The sequence below is a fragment of the Heterodontus francisci genome, chromosome 26 (genome assembly GCF_036365525.1).
Source record: "Heterodontus francisci isolate sHetFra1 chromosome 26, sHetFra1.hap1, whole genome shotgun sequence".
In the NCBI taxonomy this organism is placed as follows: Eukaryota; Metazoa; Chordata; class Chondrichthyes; order Heterodontiformes; family Heterodontidae; genus Heterodontus; species Heterodontus francisci.
In genome coordinates this window covers 61,709,377-61,730,540 of record NC_090396.1, presented here as the reverse complement: position 1 = coordinate 61,730,540, position 21,164 = coordinate 61,709,377, and the positions used below count along the sequence as shown (strand labels likewise).

Sequence of the window (21,164 nt, the reverse complement as noted above, 5' to 3'; positions counted from 1 at the left end):
CGAAACAGCGTAAGCAGCATGCGATAGACAGAGCTAAGTGATCCCATAACCAAAGGATCAGATCTAAGCTCTGCAGTCCTGTCACATCCAGCCGTGAATGATGGTGGACAATTAAACAACTAACTGGAGGAGGTGGCTCCACAAATATCCCCATCCTCAATGATAGGGGAGCCCAGCACATCAGTGCAAAAGATAAGGCTGAAGCATTTGCAACAATCTTCAGCCAGAAGTGCCGAGTTGATGATCCATCTCGGCCTGCTCCTGAGGTCCCCAGCATCACAGATGCCAGACTTCAGCCAATTAGATTCACTCAGCGTGATATCAAGAAACAACTGAAGGCACTGGATGCTGCAAAAGCTATGGGCCCTAACAATATTCCGGCAATAGTACTGAAGACTTGTACTCCAGAACTTGCCGTGCCCCTAGCCAAGCTGTTCCAGTACAGCTACAACACTGGCATCTACCCTGCAATGTGGAAAATTGCCCAGGTATGTCCTGTACACAAAAAGCAGGACAGGTCCAACCCGGCCAATTACAGCCCCATCAGCCTACTCTCAATCATCAGTAAAGTGATGGAAGGTGTCATCAACAGTGCAAATAGCGGCACTTGCTTAGCAATAACCTGCTCAGTGACGCTCAGTTTGGGTTCCGCCAGGGCCACTCAGCTCCTGACCTTATTACAGCCTTGGTTCAAACATGGACAAAAGAGCGGAACTCAAGAGGTAAAGTGACAGTGACTACCCTTGACATCAATGCAGCATTTGACCGAGTATGGCATCAAGGAACCCTAGTAAAACTGAAGTCAATGGGAATCAGGGGGAAAACCCTCCACTGGCTGGAGTCATACCTAGCGCAAAGGAAGATGGTTGTGGTTGTTGGAGGTCAATCATCTGAGCTCCAGGACACCACTGCAGGAGTTCCTCAGGGTAGTGTCCTAGGCCCAACCATCTTCAGCTGCTTCATCAATGACGTTCCTTCAAGCATAAGGTCAGAAGTGGGGATGTTCGCTGATGATTGCACAATGTTCAGCACCATTCGTGACTCTTCAGATACTGAAGCAGTCCGTGTAGAAATGCAGCAAGAAATAGACAATATCCAGGCTTGGGCTGATAAGTGGCAAGTAACATTCGCGCCACACAAGTGCCAGGCAATGACCATCTCCAACAAGAGAGAATCTAACCATCTCGCCTTGACATTCAACAGCATTACCATCACTGAATCCCCAACTATCAACATCCTAGGGGCTACCATTGACCAGAAACTGAACTGGAGTAGCCATATAAATACTGTGGCTACAAGAGCAGGTCAGAGGCTAGGAATCCTGAGGCGAGTAACTCACCTCCTGACTCCCAAAGCCTGTCCACCATCTACAAGGCACAAGTCAGGAGTGTGATAGAATACTCTCCACTTGCCTGGATGGGTGCAGCTCCAACAACACTCAAGAAGCTCGACACCATCCAGGACCAAAGCAGCCCGCTTGATTGGCACCCCATCAACAAACATTCACTCCCTCCACCACCGTCGCACAGTGGCAGCAGTGTGTACCATCTACACGATGCACTGCAGCAACGCACCAAGGCTCCTGAGACAGCACCTTCCAAACCCGCAAGCTCTACCAACTAGAAGGACAAGGGCAGCAAATACATGGGAACACCACCACCTGCAAATTCCTCTCCAAGTCACACACCATCCTGACTTGGACCTATATCGCCATTCCTTCACTGTCGCTGGGTCAAAATCCTGGAACTCCCTTCCTAACAGCACTGTGGGTATACCAAATGGACTGCAGCAGTTCAAGAAGGCAGCTCATCACCACCTTCTCAAGGGCAATTAGGGATGGGCAATAAATGCTGGCCTGGCCAGCGACACTGAGCAGGTTATTGCTAAGCAAGTGCCACTTGATGGCACTGTTGATGACACCTTCCATCACTTTATTGTTGATTGAGAGTAGACTGATGGGGCTGTAATTGGTCGGGTTGGACTTGTCCTGCTTTTTGTATACAGGGCATACCTGGGCAATTTTCCACATTGCAGGGTAAGTGTCAGTGCTGTAGCTGTACTGGAACAGCTTGGCTAGGGGCGTGGCAAGTTCTGGAGCACAGGTCTTCAGTACTATTGCTGGAATATTGTCAGGCCCATAGCTTTTGCAGTATCCAGTGCCTTCAGTCGTTTCTTGATATCACGTGATGCTGGGGACTTCAGGAGGAGGCCAAGATGGATCATCAACTCATCACTTCTGGCCGAAGGTTGTTGCAAATGCTTCAGCCTTATCTTTCACACTGATGTCCTGGGAAATCCCATCATTGAGGATGGGGATATTTGTGGAGCCAACTCCTCCAGTTAGTTGTTTAATTGTCCACCACCATTCACGGCTGATGTGGCAGGACTGCAGAGCTTAGATCTGATCCATTGGTTATGGGATCGCTTAGTTCTGTCTATTGCATGCTGCTTACGCATGCAAGTAGTCCTGGGTTGTAGCTTCACCAGGCTGACACCTCATTTTGAGGTATGCCTGGTGCTGCTCCTGGCATGCCCTCCTGCACTCTTCATTGAACCAGGGTTGGTCCCCCGGCCTGATGGTAATGGTAGAGTGGGGGATATGCCGAGCCATGAGGTTACAGATTGTGGTTGAGTACAATTCTGCTGCTGCTGCTGGCCCACAGTGCCTCATGAATGCCCAGTTTTGCATTGTTGGATCTGTTCGAAATCTATCCCATTTAGCACGGTTGTAGTGCCACACAACACGATGGAGGGTATCCTCAATGTGAAGGCAGGACTTTGTCTCCACAAGGACTGTGCAGTGATCACTCCTACCAATACTATCATCGACAGATGCATCTGCAGCAGGCAGATTGGTGAGGATGATGTCTGTTATGTTTTTCCCTCTTGTTGGTTCCCTCACCACCGGCCGCGTACCCAGTCTTGCAGCTATGTCCTTTAGGACTCGGCCAGCTCGGTCAGTAGTGGTGCTACAGAGCCACTCTTGGTGATGGACATTGAAGTCCCCCACCCAGAGTACATTCTGTGTCCGTGCCACCCTCAGTGCTTCCTCCAAGTGGTGTTCAACATGGAGGAGTACTGACTCATCAGCTGAGGGAGGGTGGTAGGTGGTAATCAGCAGGAGGTTTCCTTGTCCATGTTTGACCTGATGCCATGAGACTTCATGGGGTCCAGAGTCGATGTCGAAGACAACCAGGACAACTCCCTCCTTACTGTATACCACTGTGCCGCCACCTCTGGTGGGTCTGTCCTGCCGGTGGAACAGGACATACCCAGGGATGGTGATGGCAGTGTCTGGGACATTGTCTGTAAGGTATGATTTGTTGAGTATGACTATGTTAGGCTGTTGCTTGACTAGGCTGTAGAATAGCTCTCCCAACTTTGGCATAAGCTCCCAGTTGTTAATAAGTAGGACCTTGCAGGGTTGACAGGGCTGGGTTCGCCGTTGTCATTTCCAGTGCCTAGTTCGTATGTTCATATGTATACAGCTACTGCAGGAGCCACACCAACACATGTCTCACTCTGCGACTACATCCACAACTCCCTGGTCATGTGTGATGTGATATCATTTCCTCCAGTGACCTTCATTTACAGCTTCTTAAGATGGTCCTCTTAAGGTCGTCCCACCACACTGACTGGCTTGTGTAGCCACAGTATATATGTGGACGGTTCAGTTAAGTGTCTGCTCAATGGTGATCCCCAGGATATTGATGTGGGGGATTCAGCAATGGAAATGCTGTTGTATGTCAAGGGGAGATGGTTAGACTCGCTCTTGTTGAAGATGGTCATCGTCTGGCACTTGTGTAGCCTGAATGTTACTAGCCACTTTTCATCCCAAGCCTGGACGTTGTCTAGGTTTTGCTGCATGTGGGCACAGACTGCTTCAGTATCTGAGGAATTGTGAATGGAACTGAACACTATCGATCATTAGTTAAGAGCTTCACTTCTGACCTATGATGGAGGGAGGATCATTGGTGAAGCTGCTGAAGATAGTTGGGTCTAGGATGCTGCCCTGAGAAACCCTGCAGTGATGTCCTGGGGCTGTGTGCTAGCTATGACTGAAGCCACTGGAGAGTTTTCCCCTTAATCCCCATTGACTTCAGTTTTACTAATGTTCACATGATAGGCCAGTCAGCAGGTTTCCTTCCCTAAAGGTTAGTGGAGAATCTGTTGGGTTTTTTTGGCACTTAATGGTTTTAACATTTAACAGCCGTGTCCTTAATGGAACACGCCAAGTTTCCAGCTAATCATTACAACTGTGCTCTCAATGCGAGATTGTGAGTAAGATCACCAGAGATCCATTAGTAATGTTAGAAATACATGGAGCAGTGTTCAGTCATTTTCAAGTACTGCCTGCAGCTGAGGCATACAGTGGTTCAAAAACACAACTATGCCAAAGTCCAGTCACGAAGGGACCTATTCTGTTGGTCTTAAAAGTCTCCACCAAGCTTTTGCCTAGGTTATAGCACAAGAACCGCTGTGGAAATTACTGTGAAATTGGGCCAGTTTAACTTGATTCTCCCAATGTCTGAATTTGGCAAAGTGAGATCAGTCAGCTTACTTAAAAGACAATCTGCACAGACAAAATGCACAAAGCTAATATAATTCTCCCAGGGACAAAATGTACAAAATCCAGAGCTAAAATTACTTTCACCCATTGTGGCTTTGATCAGTAACTGGTATTGATGGGTTTAATGAAAGGATAGATACATTTTGTGCTTTCAGAATCTCTCTGCTTGAATGGGATTTGTAATTAAGAGACCTAAAGACGGACGTATAGTAGACTGCAATAAGCTCCATTGGTCAGATTGACTGATTTATGAAGTGTTACAATTTTAGGTTTTTGTAGAGCTATTTTCTCCCTGAATGGTTTTGCAATGGTTCTAATAATTGTTCATTGTCCCCTTGGTCCTAAATCTGTACTTTTATAATGTGTGCCTTTGCACAGTGCTGTGAGCTGAAGGGTTAACAGTTGCCTTTATTTCGAGTGATCTATTGACTGAATTAAATGTATCTTTCATGCTGCAATATCCTACTCCCTTAGGAATAGTAAAAAATACATTCTAATCAGATTTCAAAAGCTAAACAACTAATACATTTATTTATAGCTAAATGGAAACATGAAATTAGAATATTAATAGTAAAATATCAATATACACATATTGAGAAAAGTCTGTACTGGGTCAATTACCATTAGTAAACACTGCTTTCCAAATGGAATAATCCTCTCCATATGAAAACAATAAAGTCTTGATTACTGGTGAAACTGATTCATTCAATCATTGCATTTTCTTGTGCTGCTCTCAGTATTGGGGTAAAATAACATAACACAATACATTGAACAGTGTCTCCCAGATAAGGAGGGACACATGGGCCCTCCATTTATTCAAACAACAAAATTGGTTAGAACTAATGAACAAAAGCAACCTCATACTTTTCATCCCTTGATTCCTCTGAAGTCAAGATTGACCGATTATAGCAAAGTTACCTTTCAGTTAATATCATAGACAAATGCTGCATAACAAATGTGTCTATGCAAAAGCACAACTTAACAAAACTACCAATCCAATCAGCAAGAAAATAGCATTTTTATTTGTGAATGCTCAAACACCCAGACAATTTCTGATCAAAGGAAGAAAAGCAATTTTAAATTTGTAGCATGAAGAGAGGAGATACACTAAGATTCAATGACATTCTAATCTCATTTTAAGAAAGTATTTTTCTAATGCTTTGTTGGGCTATTTCTTTTTCAATGTAATTTTTTTAAAAAGCTAACAACTTGTGTTTATTGCAGTGTATTAAATCTCAGATGTTTTGAAGATGGAAACATTCCGTTTTTCAGTTTGAAAAGCACATTAGCAGTTTAACATGCAGCTGTTAAGTTTGTACAGTTTTCCTGTGAGAATGTGTATTCAATTTATACAATTTGTACATAATTGTGTGCGTGATACTGGCCAGTATCAAATTACATTACAGTGCAATATCAGCTAAATAAAAAATTGATTGCATTAAAATTTAGTCCAACAGCAAAATACTCCTGTAACAGTTTAATTGGCCACAAGCCAAAAATTGCTCAATTAAATTAAACTCCTTCTGACAAGGGATAGGGATTTGTATTAATTTAGGTTTTGGATTCATAATTTGACTCTCACAAAATATTTCTTATACTTATTGAGTTCTTACTTAGTTGTCTTGGTTGATATTGGATGAACATATAAATGCATAGTCTTCTTTAATAATAAAAAATCCATAATTGATAGCCACTTAATAATTGCGAAAAAATGGAATGTAAGTGATTATGAAACAGTATCAATGGATTTGAGCAGAGCTGGCAACAATATTGGATCATGTCACAACATACCACCCCCCTCGCCCCCCACACCAAACCACTACAGCCAGATTTACATTGTGTCACAGGTAATATTGCCCGCTCCTGGCATGACAGACTGCAGTATTTGCACAGCTCTGCATTTGGTAACTTTGAATGCATCCATCCAAGCGTCCAGGAGTCACAACTATGTGGCGTTGTTATGTTTCCAGGGTGTCTCTGTGACCTGGTTTTTCAGTACTTGTTTTCAAATCACTCCATGGCCTTGCCCCTCTTGATCTCTGTAACCTCCTCCAGCATTATAACCCTTTGAGATCTCTGTGCTCTTCCAATTCTGGCCTTTTGCGCATCCCTGATTTTAATTTCTCCATCATTGGCGGCTGTGACTTCAGCTGCCTAGGCCCTAAACTCTGGAATTCCCTCCCTAAACCTTTCCATCTCTACCTCGCTTTCCTCCTTTAAGACACTCCTAAAAACCTACCTCTTTGTTCAAACTATACCTCTTTATGTGGCTTTGTGCCAAATTTGTTTGATAACATTCCTGTGAAGTGCCTTGGGACATTTTACTATGTTAAAGATACTGTTGTTGTACAGGTCAGAGGGTCATTACTATTCCGCTGCAATAGTATTCTCAGTATAAATCCCATCTCTGAAGTGCTCTGCTTTATTCTGATCACACTCTGGTGAGAGGCTTTGACATGGGTCATTTATACTATAGAGCTGACTCCATTTCAGATTTACACTGAAGCACAACTTACATAAATGGGGTTCCTGCCTGCTCTATCAGACTGCTTCTCCTGTCCCATTGTAATCGTATTGTTCTCAAAGATACTATCCCACATCTGCCATAAAAGTTGACAGGTCTGGTTTTGTGTTTCCAGTGAAGCATGAGGATTTGTATCATACAATCTTTTTGTTAAGAATTTTTAACGCTTATGTTTGACTAAAATACAAACGCCTCAAAAATTAAAACTAATCACTGCAGTCCAACAGTGTACTTGTTGTAGACCACTTGTAGTCATGAGCTTGTGCCCAAGCACAGACTTGCACTTTGAAAGTAGTTAATTCTAGAATGTGGCATGGGCAGGTTCAGCTCTGAACCCATCTCTGTAGCTTAATGATTCTGCAGTCATATTTGCAAGAAAAAAAAATCTTAAATTGTTCACAATTGTTTTGGTATCTCACAGGAAGGAGGGTAATAGACTTGTGGAATAAGGCCATCGAGAAAGAAGGTTAAAAGATTCAAGAGACCATTGATGCATTCCTGAAGAAGAAGGTTTGAGGGAAAGCAGGTTGTCTTTAGAATGTTTTTTGGGTTTGTTTGAGTTTAATGTTTCTTTCCTGCCCCTAAAATTCTCATATTCTGCTCTTATATTTTTGTTGTGAGCGTGAAATATTCTTTTGAGTGTTTATGCACCTTTCATCTTTGTTGAATTTCTTAGCCTCACACACCAACCCCAGCTCACAGGCTGGGCAAGCACCCCGTTTCTTAGGCTTTAACCTATACATTTTGATAAGGGCCATAAGGAAGTGCATGATTAAGTCCCAGACTAACTAGTAACTATCTTCCTTGGGGGAAAAGTAAGCAGAGTTTCTATGGGGTCAGTGTGGTTCCAAGATAACAAATCTGGTGACAGAAGTTAAGAACCAAATTAAGGGGGAGACGGTGGTGTCCATGAAATATCACTGAACTGGTAATGCAGAGGCCCAGGTCAATGCCCTGGGGACATGGGTTCAAATTCCACCACGGCAGCTGGTCGAATTTAAATTCAATTAATTAATAAGTTCAATTGATAAAAATCTGGAATTGAAAGCTAGTCTCAGTAATAGTGCCATGAAATTATCAATTGTTGTGAAAACCCATTTGGTTCACTTATGTCCTTTAGGGAAGGAAATCTGCTGTCTTTACCTGGTCTGGCCTACGTGACTCCAAAACCACAGCAATGTGGTTGACTGTTAGCTAACCTCTGAAATGGACTAGCAAGCCACTCAGTTGTCAAGGGCAATTGGGGATGGGCAGACAAATGCTGGCCATACCAGCAATGCCCACATCCCATTAAAGAATAAAGAAAACCAATTATCTATGGCAGACTTTTGTAATCCAATACCTGAGGTAGGCAGTGCTTTGCAATGGTTGGCTGTGGGTTTTAGCTGGTTAAAGTCCAGCAGTGACACCCTGAGGTCTGGATGGCCTCTATCACAGTGACTGGAACTAGATGCAGCCTGATCAGAGCACTGCTGTTCCCACGACTCAGCAAATTTATCCCATTGCCTTATACACAACAGCAAGGTTCCCACTTTCAATATCCAGTTTATGTTGAATTAGCTGTTCTTAGACAATATGACTATCAGGTTATTACAATTGGCTTCAGAGTCCTTGAGAAAAGATCAGCTAAAGTTCCTGCTTTTGATCATTGGTGAGTGAACCTTGCTGGAAGCGAATGTGTGTGGATATTAGAATATGGACAGGATTGGGCTTGGTGGTGATGCCCCGACAGTCAAATTTCCCCTCTACACTTACTATCTAACTTCACATATGAATATACTGAGGTACTGCACAGTGGGTCCCTGAAGAACTGTACCTCAGCAAGGAATCAATGCCTTCACGAGAAGAAAGGAGGAGAGGGGAGAAAATTGGTAAAGTAAAAACATATTAATTTGTACAATTTTCTATTTATTATGCCTATAATCAATTTTACAAGGTAAAAAACACAGTAAAGTATTTTTAAATGCTGATCACATACTTCCTTTTCTGTTAGCTTGTCTCTGTTTTGTTTGAGATTTTATTAAACACAGCTTTCTTTTCTTGGAGGTTTACTGAGATGAAAAAATTATTCAATATTTTATGGCTTAATTTATTTCTGAGATAGCTTCGCCTCAAGCTGCCATACAAATGCTTTTATTACCAAGATATATGAGAACACCACAAACAAATTTTGTACAAGACGCTTATTCTGACAGCATTTAACCTTAATCGAATATGTTGTTAACTATTGCCCATGTAATATATCTGGTGTGACAAATATAAGTGCTGCAATATTATGGTGCCACAAACTTTTACAGGAATATAAACTAATATTTAAAGACCTGACCTGATCAGAGATACTCGCATCTGTGGCAGAGGATAAAAGAGAGGGTGGGAAATAGCATGGACCTGATTGGAGCCACCAGGAGTGGTGGAAGAGGATAAAAAAAGAGAGGGAGAGCGGGAAACAGCACAGACCTGATTGGAGACCCCAGCAGCAGTGGAAGAGGATAAAAGAGCGAGTGTGGTTGGGAACAGTTTGAAATAAATTGGTAGGGGGATGGGCACCATCTAATAGAAATAGGAAAGAGGAATAAGGTGCATAAAGGAGTGAGAGTGTTGGATAGTATTAGAAAAGGAAATAGTACCATATTAGATAGGAACAGACTAGGAAGGACCATGAGGAATACAAAGACAGGTTTACAATGCATACATGTAAATGCATAAAGTGAGGTGAATAAAGTTGGTGAGCTACAAGCACAAATAGCAATATGGGAATATGATCTACTGGCAATAATGGAAATGTGGCTTTAAAATGGTGAGGACTGGGCACATAATATTCAAGGATACAAAGTATTCAGAAAAGATAGGGAAGGAAAAAAGGCAGGTGAGGTGGCAGTACTGGTTAAGGAAGACATTGTAGTGTCAGAAAGGGAGGATATCCTTGAGGGGTCAAAGACAGAATCAATTTGGTTAGAGTTGAGAAGAAAAAAGGATATGATCACACTACTGGGGGCATTCTATTAGCCTCCAAATAGTGAGGGAGAGATCGGGGAACAAATTTGCAGGGAAATCACATAATTTTTATTTTATTCATTCATGGGATGTGGGCATTGCTGGCCAGGCCAGCATTTGTTGCCCATCCCTAATTACCCTTGAGAACGTGGTGCTGTGCTGCCTTCTTGAACCTCTGCAGTTCATCTTGTGTGGGTACACCCACACTGCCATTAGAGAGGGAGTTCCAGGATTTTGACCCAGTGACAGTGAAGGAACGGCAATATTGTTCCAAGTCAGGATGGTGTGTGGCTTGGAGGGGAACTTGCAGGTGGTGGTGCTCTCATGTGTCTGCTGTACTTGTATAGGTCGCGGGTTTGGAAGGTGCTGTCGAAGGAGGTGTGGTGAGTTGCTGCAGTGCATCTTGTAAATGGTACACACTGCTTCCACTGTGTGTCACACTCCTGACTTGTGCCTTGTAGATGGTGGACAGGCTTTGGGTAGTCAGGAGGTGGGTTCCTCACCACAGCATTTCCAGTCTCTGCCTTGCTCTTGTAGACACAGTATTTATGTGGCTGGTCCAGTTCAGTTTCTGGTCAATGGTAAGCCCCAGGATGTTGATAGTGGGGATTCAGCGATGGTAATGCTGTTGAATGTCAAGGGGAGATGGTTAGATTCTCTCTTATTGGAGATCATCATTGTCTGGCACTTGTGAGGCTTGAATGATACTTGCCACTTATCAGCCCAAGCCTGATTGTTGTCTGGGTCTTGCTGCATATGGACACAGACTGCTTCAGTATCTGAGGAGTTGTGAACTGTACTGAACATCATATAATCATCAGTGAACATCCCCACCTTTCACCTGATGATGGAAGGAAGGTTATTGATGAAACAACTGAAGATGGTTGGGCCTAGGACACTACCCTGAGGAACTCCTGCAGGAACTACAGAGTGGTGATGTTGGGGACTGTAATTACCCAAATATCGATTGGGATAATGTTAGAGTAATGGGTAAGGAGGGGGTGGAATTTCTGAAATGTGTTCAGGAGAACTTCCTTGACCAGTATGTCCTCTGTCCAGCTACGAAGGAGGCATTGCTGGATCTGGTGCTGGGGAATGAAGTGGACCAAGTGTCTGTGGAGGAACACTTCAGTTAGAGTGATCATTGTATCATAAGGTTTAGATTAGTAACGGAGAAGAGAAAGCAACATCTAAAGTAGAACTTTTAAATTGGAACAGGGCTAACCTCAATGGGATGAGAGGGGTTCTAGCCAGGTTGAAATGGAACCAAAGACTGACAGGAAAAACTGTAATGGGACAACGGGTGATCTTTAAGGAGGAGCTGTTTCAGGTACAGAGGTACATTCCAACAAGGGCGAAAGGTAAGGGAACCAAAGCAAGGGCCCCTTGAATGAAAAGGGAGATAGGGATTATGATGAAATGAAAAAGAGGCTGTATGATGCATATCAGGTGAATTCTTCAAGTGAGAACCAGGCTAAATACAATAAGTTGAGAAGGGAAGTGAAGAGAAAAATAAGACTGGCATAGAGAGAATGTAAGAATCGAACGACTGTTAACATAAAAGGGAACCCAAAAATATTCCACTGGCATGTAAATAGTAAGAGAATGGGGCCTGTTAGAGACAAAGATGTTTAGAGGCACAGGGCAAGTCTAGAATACTTAATGAGTACTTTTCGAGGATGTTGACAAAATATCAGTAGAAGTGGAGATGGTAAAGATAATGGATGGGGTGAAAATTGATTAGCAGCATGCACTGGAAAGTTGGCTGTGCCTAGAGTAGATAAGTCACCTGTTCCGGATGCTTGCATCCATGGGTGTACAAGGAAGTGGGGGTTGAGATAGTAGAAGGCCTTGCCATTATCTTCCAATCTTCCCCTAGATAACGGAGAGGTGCCAGAGGATTGGTGAGTGACAAGTGTGACACCCTTATTCGAAATGGCTGTAAGGACATTCCTAGTAAGTACAGGCTGGGCAGTTTAACATGAGTAGTGGGTAAGGTTTTAGAAACAGTATTCAAGGCAAAAATTAACAGACAATTGGAAAGGTTTGGGTTAATTAAGGAGAGCCAACATGGATTTGCAAAAGGCCAATTGTGCTTGACTAATCTAATTGAATTTTTTGATGAAGTAACAGAGAAGATTGATGAAAGGAAAGCAATGACTGTTGTCTATATGGATTTTAAGAAAGTGTTTTGACAAAGTACCACATAAAAATCTGGTTAACAAAATGTAGGCTCATGGAATAGGAGGGTCAGTGTCAGCTTGGATAAAAAAATGGCTTAAGGAGAGAAAATAGTGAGTCATGGTGAACTGTTTTCAAACTGGAGAATGGTAGACAGTGGTGTTTCCGAGGTTTCAGTGCTAGGACCACTGCTTTTTTGATATATATAAATGACTTGGATCTTGGAATACAGAGTAAAATTTGAAAACTTGATGATACTAAATTTGGAGGTGTGGCAGACTGTGAGGATGATTCCAATCGACTGCAACAAGACATAGATAGGCTAGCAGAATGGGCAGACAAGTGGAAGATGAATTTAATAGAGAAGTGTGAGGTGATGCGTTTTAGCAGAAGGGATCAGGAGAGGCGATATAGACTAAATGGCACAGATCTAAAGAATGTACAGGGACAGAGGGACCTGGGGGGTCATGTGCATCGATCTTTGAAGATGGCAAGACATATTGAGACAGCTTATGGAATCTTGGGCTTCATAAATAGAGGTATTGAGTACAAAAGTAGTGAAGTTACGCTGAACCTTTATAACGCTTTGGTTAGTCCCCAACTACAGTATTTTATCCAGTTCTGGTCACCACACTTTAGGAATGATGTGTGGGTGCTTGAGAGGGTGCAGAGGAGATTTACCAGAATGGTTTCAGGGATGGAGGATTTTAGCTACAGGATTAGGTTAGAGAAGCTGGAGTTGTTCTCTCTGGAACAAAGGAGGAGATTGAGGGGAGATTCGATAGAGGTGTACAAGGTTATGACAGGTTTAGATAAGGTAGACAAAGAAAACCTGTTCCCATTAGCTGACGGTATAAGGACTAGGGGATACAGATTAAAGATTTTGCAAGTGATGCAGAGGGAATTATGAGGAAGAACTTTTTTACACAGTGTGTTGTAATGACCTGGAACTCACTGCCCATGAGGGTGATGGAAGCAGAGACAATCAATTATTTCAAAAGGAAATTGGATGGACACTTGAAGGAAATAAACTTGCAGGACTACAGGGAATGAACGGGGAAATGGAACTGATTGAATTTCTCTACAAAGACCAGGCCATGGACCTGAACCAAAAAGTGGGAAGGTGGCCGGGGGTGGCTTGGGGGCCCTTCCAGACCTGCTCCCGCCTCCGCCGCCACTTTACACAGGGCAGTGGCGACGAAAAATGGCTCGTCTATCCCAGGCCAGTCAAGGCCCTTAAGTGGCCAGTTAATGGCCACTTAGGGGCCTCCACTGCCATCACGGGGATTATCCTGCCATCTTCAGTATGTCCTGCCTAACAAAAGCAGGTGACTTTCTGATGGCCTGGGTAGGGCCCCTCATGATCAGGAACCTTCTGCCCGGGGAGGGCTGCCCCCCGTGCCCCAACCACCCAACATCCAACACGCTCCCCCCCCCACCCCCATTCGACCACCCTTGTCTTGCTGGATTTCAAGCGAACCCAAAACCGTCCCCAAAACCTTACATTTTCCTGCGTCTGTCCTTCATCTTCCTTCTGATGGCTGGGTTGCAGTCCCAGCAGTGGCCACCGCTCTCGGTGGCGCTACTGGGACAGAGAGCTGCCGGCAGCTCCATTAGGCAGACTTCCTGCCTCAATGAGGTGGAAGTCCCGCCTCAGACCAATTAAAGGCCTGGGGACTACAAAATGCAGGCCGGATCCCCAGGCCAAGCGGAGGCGGGTTTGCCGGATGGCTCCCATCCGCCAAAGGCAAAATTCAGCCCTATGTTGCAAATGCCACAAAGCATATTGACACAGTGAGAGAACCCCGCCCCCCCAATGATTAATAATATTAATTTAAATTGGACCTAATAAATTATTTCCTGTTGCAAAACTAGTGATGCCTAGGAATTTATTCCCTTTTATTGAGTTAATGACACTGTAATGACTGTCTCATTAAAATGCTTTCTTTTACTTTGATGTAGCTGCAATTGGTCAAATATCATAACAATATTTAAATATTGTGATAAAAATCTTAAGTTCTATCCCCTCACCACCCCCCTCCCCATTACCTCAGCTGGTTAAGGCAGTGAGCAGGAAGTAATGTGCTGGTGGGCTCTTGAAATTGAGAGTGCAGCCTTTAAAAAGAGCCAAGAATAGCTACAGCAGCAGGCTAGGTGGAACAGCAAGTAAATATAAGCGTGTTTGACTCATTAAGTTGACCATCAGGTAGCTGCACTTAAGGGTCACATGTGCTTTGTGCTCTTTTAAAGCATGACTTCGAGTGGAAAACCTGTCACTGGCACCCAAAAAAAAAAGAGAGCAGGTTATTGCAAGGAGGCAGAGAAGAAAAACACACGATTTTAATGAGACCAAGGAGCAAATGCTGCTGCATGAAATGCAGCAAAGGACAGAACAATTGCTCGCTGCCATGGCAGGAAACTGCAGGACATGTCTTGTGTGGCATGTAGAGAGAAGTGGCTCTCACCCAAGAACTGTAGACTAGTGATAGAAAAAGTTCAATGATCTGACAAGGGCAGGCAAGGTAACACACTGGCTGCTGGCCTTTTTCTTCACACTGTTCACTCGCTGAAATTAATAGTTGCATAATTAACTGTCACATTGCTCTGTGGTTATGGGGTCATTAACTTGGGACTTACAGTATGTGTCACAATTTCTCCGAACAGTACTTATTTGCGTGCAGAACTTTAGACCTTCCTCTATTTTAACAGGATAATACTAATAGATCTATTATACTAGCTGCATGATACAATGTGGGAGACATTCTACAATTACTGGCCTTCTTTTAGTTCCTTTAATCTTTATAGGCGAAACTCGACCACAATGTTCATGAAAGGCAGGGGACTGGAGAATCAGAAAGCTGGCTACACTCTGAGGAACAGGCCAAAGAGTAGCTGGGAGGCACTTTCTCTAACAATGGAAGATGGAGAGATTGGTGGGACATTGCAGGCTGCAGGTTTATGCGTCTATACCTGTAGAGTCACCATGGCATCTCAGTGAAGCAGCATGCAGCCAGGAATTTCTACATTCTTTTCTGTCTGCTTGAACTCAAAGGGGTTAAGCTCACTCATTCTTATGCCCTTGTTTCCTGCAGATCCAACATGGCAATGAGGGGATAGTATAAAAGAGGAAAATGATGATGATGAAGAGGGGGAGCAGAAGGAAAGGAAATAATTCCTCATGAACTATGCTGATGATGACAGGAGTCTCTGGAGCAAGATTTGGCTCCATGTTCTTCTGCCTCAACCCCATCAATGTTACTTCCTATGTCACTTGCTTTCTTATGCCCACACACCAGCTCAGATACTTTCCCTTTCATTGGGATATAAGCGTTGCTGGCAAGGCCAACATTTATTGCCCATCCCTAGTTACAATTCATCTTGAACCACTCCAGATCATATGAAGGTATTCCGACAGTGCTGTTAGGGAGGGAGTTCCAAGATTTTGACCCAACAATGATGTAGGAACAGCAATCTATGTCCAAGTCAGGATGGTGTGCAACTTGGAGTGAACTTGCAGGTGGTGATGTTCCCATGCACCTGCTGCTCTTGTGCTTCTAGGTGGGGGAGGTCATGGGTTTGGGAGGTGCTGCTGAAGAAGCCTGAAATTATTTGCTGCTGTGCATCTTGTAGATAATACACACTGCAGCTAGAGTGCACTGGTGATGGAGAAAGTGAACGTTTAAGGTGGTGGATTAGGTGCTGATCAAGCGGATTGCTTTGTCCTAGATGATGTCAAGCTTATTGAATGTTGTTGGAGCTGCACCCAATCAGGCAAACTTTGCCTTTTAGATGTTTTAGAGACTTTGGGGAATCAGGAGGTGAGTCATCTGCTATAGAATACCCATCTTCTGACTTGCTGTAGGAGCCATGGCATGTAAGGCTGATTCCGCTTCTGGTCAACTTCCAGGATGGGGATTTAGCGACGATAATGCCATTGAATGGCATGGGGACGGGAGATGGTTAGATTCTCTCTTGTTGGAGATGGTCATTGTTTGGCACTTGAGACACAAATGTTTCTTGCCACTTATCAGTCCAAGCTGGATATTATCCAGTTATGTTTTGATAAAATCTCAGGTAAAGACAAATTTATAGATGAACAGGGCTTTTCTGACACTGTGTCATAAGAATTAGTTGTATTATATCAGGATGCCTGTAAATCATCCCCTTTATATGATCAGTCCTCTAATTTTACAGCTTAAATTTTGTAAAAATGCAAGTTTAAACAGGTGCATGAAATTATTTAAGTATATTAAACTGACAGGAAGGTGTGTTACATTCACTATTCTTTATTACAAATATTTAAATATTTAGGATCTTATCTGTAAAATATTCTGTCTCATTCTTTTTATTTTCAGGTAAAAATGCTTGCATTGCTTTAATAGACCCGTTTGGGGAAGAGAGTCAGAATGTACCTGAATCACAGCGTCACTTACTGTGTAAGTTGCAGTAATTTCTGTGTGAGTCCCTGTATTTTCTATATGAAGTCCAGTAATTTGTGTTTGAATCCCAGTATTTTCTATATGAATCCCAGTATTTTCTGTGAGTCCCAGTATTTTCTGTGCGCGTCCCAGTATTTTCCGTGTGAATCACAGTATTTTCTATATGAATCCCAGTTTTTTCTGTGCGAGTCCCAGTATTTTCCGTATGAATCCCAGTATTTTCTATGATTCCCAGTATTTTCTGTGCGAGTCCTAGTATTTTCTGTATGAATCCCAGTATTTTCAAAACGAATCCCAGTATTTGCTGTGCCAGTCCCAGTATTTTCTGAGTCCCAGTATTTTCTATGTGAATCCCAGTAATTTCCGTATGAATCCCAGTATTTTCTGTGCGAGTTCCAGTATTTTCTATATGAATCCCAGTATTTTCTGTATGAATCCCAGTATTTTCTGTGCGAGTCCCAGTATTTTCTGTATGAATCCAGTATTTTCCATATGAATCCCAGTATTTTCTGTGCCAGTCCCAGTATTTTCTGAGTTCCAGTATTTTCTATGTGAATCCCTGTATTTTCTGTGCGAGTCCCTGTATTTTCTGTGCGAGTCCCAGTATTTTCTGTGCCAGTCCCAGTTTTATCTGAGTTCCAGTATTTTCTATGTGAATCCCAGTATTTTCCGTATGAATCCCTGTATTTTCTGTGCCAGTCCCAGTATTTTCTGAGTTCCAGTATTTTCTATGTGAATCCCTGTATTTTCAGTGCGAGTTCCAATATTTTCCGTATGAATCCCAGTACTTTCTGTGCGAGTCCCAGTATTTTCTGTGCCAGTCCCAGTATTTTCCGTATGAATCCCAGTAATTTCTGTGCGAGTCCCAGTATTTTCTGTGCCAGTCCCAGTATTTTCTGAGTTCCAGTATTTTCTATGTGAATCCCTGTATTTTTTGTGCGAGTCCCAGTATTTTCCGTATGAATCCCTGTATTTTCTGTGTGAATCCCTGTATTTTTTGTGCGAGTCCCAGTATTTTCCGTAGGAATCCCAGTAATTTCTGTGCGAGTCCCAGTATTTTCTGAGTTCCAGTATTTTCTATGCGAATCCCTGTATTTTCTGTATGAATCCCAGTATGTTCTGTGCCAGTCCCAGTATTTTCCACGCGAATCCCTGTATTTTCTGTGCCAGTCCCAGTATTTTCTATGTGAATCCCTGTGTTTTCTGTGCCAGTCCCAGTATTTTCTGTGCCAGTCCCAGTATTTTCTGAGTTCCAGTATTTTCTATGTGAATCCCTGTATTTTCTGTGCGAGTCCCAGTATTTTCCGTATGAATCCCTGTATTTTCTGTGCGAGTCCCTGTATTTTCTGTGCCAGTTGCAGTATTTTCTGAGTTCCAGTAATTTCTGTGTGAATCCCAGTATTTTCTGTGCCCTTCCCAGTATTTTCTGTAAAATAAAAGCAAAATACTGCGGATGCTGGAAATCTGAAACAAAAACAAGAAACGCTGGAATCACTCAGCAGGTCTGGCAGCATCTGTGGAAAGAGAAGCAGAGTTAACGTTTCGGGTCAGTTCCGAAGAAGGGTCACTGACCCGAAACGTTAACTCTGTTTCTCTTTCCACAGATGCTGTCAGACCTGCTGAGTGATTCCAGCGTTTCTTGTTTTTGTTCCAGTATTTTCTGTGCCAGTCCCAGTATTTTCTGTGTTCCAGTAATTTCTGTGTGAATCCCAGTATTTTCTGTGCCAGTCCCAGTATTTTCTGAGTTCCAGTATTTTCTATGTGAATCCCAGTATTTTCTGTGCAAGTCCCAGTATTTTCTATGTGAATCCCAGTAATTTCTGTGCCAGTCCCAGTATTTTCTGAGTTCCAGTATTTTCTATGTGAATCCCTGTATTTTCTGTGCCAGTCCCAGTATTTTCTGTGCCAGTCCCAGTTTTATCTGAGTTCCAGTATTTTCTATGCGAATCCCAGTATTTTCCGTATGAATCCCTGTATTTTCTGTGCCAGTCCCAGTATTTTCTAGGTTCCAGTATTTTCTATGTGAATCCCTGTATTTTCTGTGCGAGTCCCAGTACTTTCCGTATGAATCCCAGTAATTTCTGTGCGAGTCCCAGTATTTCCTGTGCCAGTCCCAGTATTTTCCGTATGAATCCCAGTAATTTCTGTGCGAGTCCCAGTATTTTCTGTGCAAGTCCCAGTATTTTCTGAGTTCCAGTATTTTCTATGTGAATCCCTGTATTTTCTGTGCGAATCCCAGTATTTTCTGTGCCAGTCCCAGTATTTTCTGAGTTCCAGTATTTTCTATGTGAATCCCTGTATTTTCTGTATGAATCCCAGTATTATCTGTGCCAGTCCCAGTATTTTCTGAGTTCCAGTATTTTCTATGTGAATCCCAGTATTTTCTGTGCCAGTCCCAGTATTTTCTGAGTTCCAGTATTTTCTATGTGAATCCCTGTATTTTCTGTGCGAATCCCAGTATTTTCTGTGCCAGTCCCAGTATTTTCTGAGTTCCAGTATTTTCTATGTGAATCCCTGTATTTTCTGTGCCAGTCCCAGTATTTTCCATATGAATCCCAGTATTTTCTGTGTGAATCCCAGTATTTTCTGTGCAAGTCCCAGTATTTTCCATATGAATCCGAGTATTTTCTGTGTGAATCCCAGTATTTGCTGTGCCAGTCCCAGTATTTTCTGAGTTCCAGTATTTTCTATGTGAATACCAGTATTTTCTGTGCGAGTCCCAATATTTTCTGTGCGAGTCCCAGTATTTTCTGTGCGAATCCCAGTATTTTCTGTGCCAGTCCCAGTATTTTCTGAGTTCCAGTATTTTCTATGTGAATCCCTGTATTTTCTGTGCAAGTCCCAGTATTTTCCATATGAATCCCAGTATTTTCTGTGTGAATCCCAGTATTTGCTGTGCCAGTCCCAGTATTTTCTGAGTTCCAGTATTTTCTATGTGAATCCCTGTATTTTCTGTATGAATCCCAGTATTATCTGTGCCAGTCCCAGTATTTTCTGAGTTCCAGTATTTTCTATGTGAATCCCAGTATTTTCTGTGACATTCCCAGTATTTTCTGAGTTCCAGTATTTTCTATGTGAATCCCTGTATTTTCTGTGCGAATCCCAGTATTTTCTGTGCCAGTCCCAGTATTTTCTGAGTTCCAGTATTTTCTATGTGAATCCCTGTATTTTCTGTGCCAGTCCCAGTATTTTCCATATGAATCCCAGTATTTTCTGTGTGAATCCCAGTATTTTCTGTGCAAGTCCCAGTATTTTCCATATGAATCCCAGTATTTTCTGTGTGAATCCCAGTATTTTCTGTGCGAGTCCCAGTATTTTCTGTGCGAGTCCCAGTATTTTCTGTGCGAATCCCAGTATTTGCTGTGCCAGTCCCAGTATTTTCTGAGTTCCAGTATTTTCTATGTGAATCCCAGTATTTTCTGTGCGAGTCCCAGTATTTTCTGTGCGAGTCCCAGTATTTTCTGTGCGAATCCCAGTATTTTCTGTGCCAGTCCCAGTATTTTCTGAGTTCCAGTATTTTCTATGTGAATCCCTGTATTTTCTGTGCGAGTCCCAGTATTTTCCATATGAATCCCAGTATTTTCTGTGCCAGTCCCAGTATGTTCTATGTGAATCCCTGTATTTTCTGTGCCAGTCCCAGTATTTTCTGAGTTCCAGTATTTTCTATGTGAATCCCTGTATTTTCTGTGCCAGTCCCAGTATTTTCTATGTGAATCCCTGTATTTTCTGTGCCAGTCCCAGTATTTTCTGAGTTCCAGTATTTTCTATGTGAATCCCTGTATTTTCTATGTGAATCCCAGTATTTTCCGTATGAATCCCAGTATTTTCTGTGCCAGTCCCAGTATGTTCTATGTGAATCCCTGTATTTTCTGTGCCAGTCCCAGTATTTTCTGAGTTCCAGTATTTTCTATGTGAATCCCTGTATTTTCTGTGCCAGTCTCAGTATTTTCCGTATGAATCCCTGTATTTTCTGTGCCAGTCCCAGTATTTATCGTATGAATCCCTGTATTTTCTGTGCCAGTCCCAGTATTTTCTGTATGTCCCAGTATTTTCCATATGAATCCCAGTATTTTCTGAGTTCCAGTATTTTCTATGTGGATCCCTGTATTTTCTGCGCCAGGCCCAGTATTTTCTATGTGAATCCCTGTATTTTCTGTGCCAGTCCCAGTATTATCTGTGCCAGTCCCAGTATTTTCTGAGTTCCAGTATTTTCTATGTGAATCCCTGTATTTTCTGTGCGAGTCCCAGTATTTTCCGTATGAATCCCTGTATTTTCTGTGCCTGTCTCAGTATTTTCTGTATGAATCCCTGTATTTTCTGTGCCAGTCCCAGTATTTTCTGTATGAGTCCCAGTATTTTCCATATGAATCCCAGTATGTTCTGTGCCAGTCCCAGTATTTACTGTTTGAGTCTCAGTATTTTCTGAGTTCCAGTATTTTCTATGTGAATCCCTGTA

The 21,164-nt window shown here is 42.7% G+C and overlaps 1 protein-coding gene across 1 annotated transcript in view; it reads left to right on the top strand.

Moving 5' to 3' along the window:
• tmem235b (transmembrane protein 235b) overlaps window positions 1-21,164 on the top strand; it is a 110,102-nt gene that overhangs the window by 23,778 nt on the left and 65,160 nt on the right. The window contains exon 2 of the mRNA XM_068058366.1: window positions 16,625-16,705. Within this exon, the coding sequence (XP_067914467.1) occupies window positions 16,625-16,705 (81 nt within the window). The remainder of the gene's footprint in view (window positions 1-16,624; window positions 16,706-21,164) is intronic.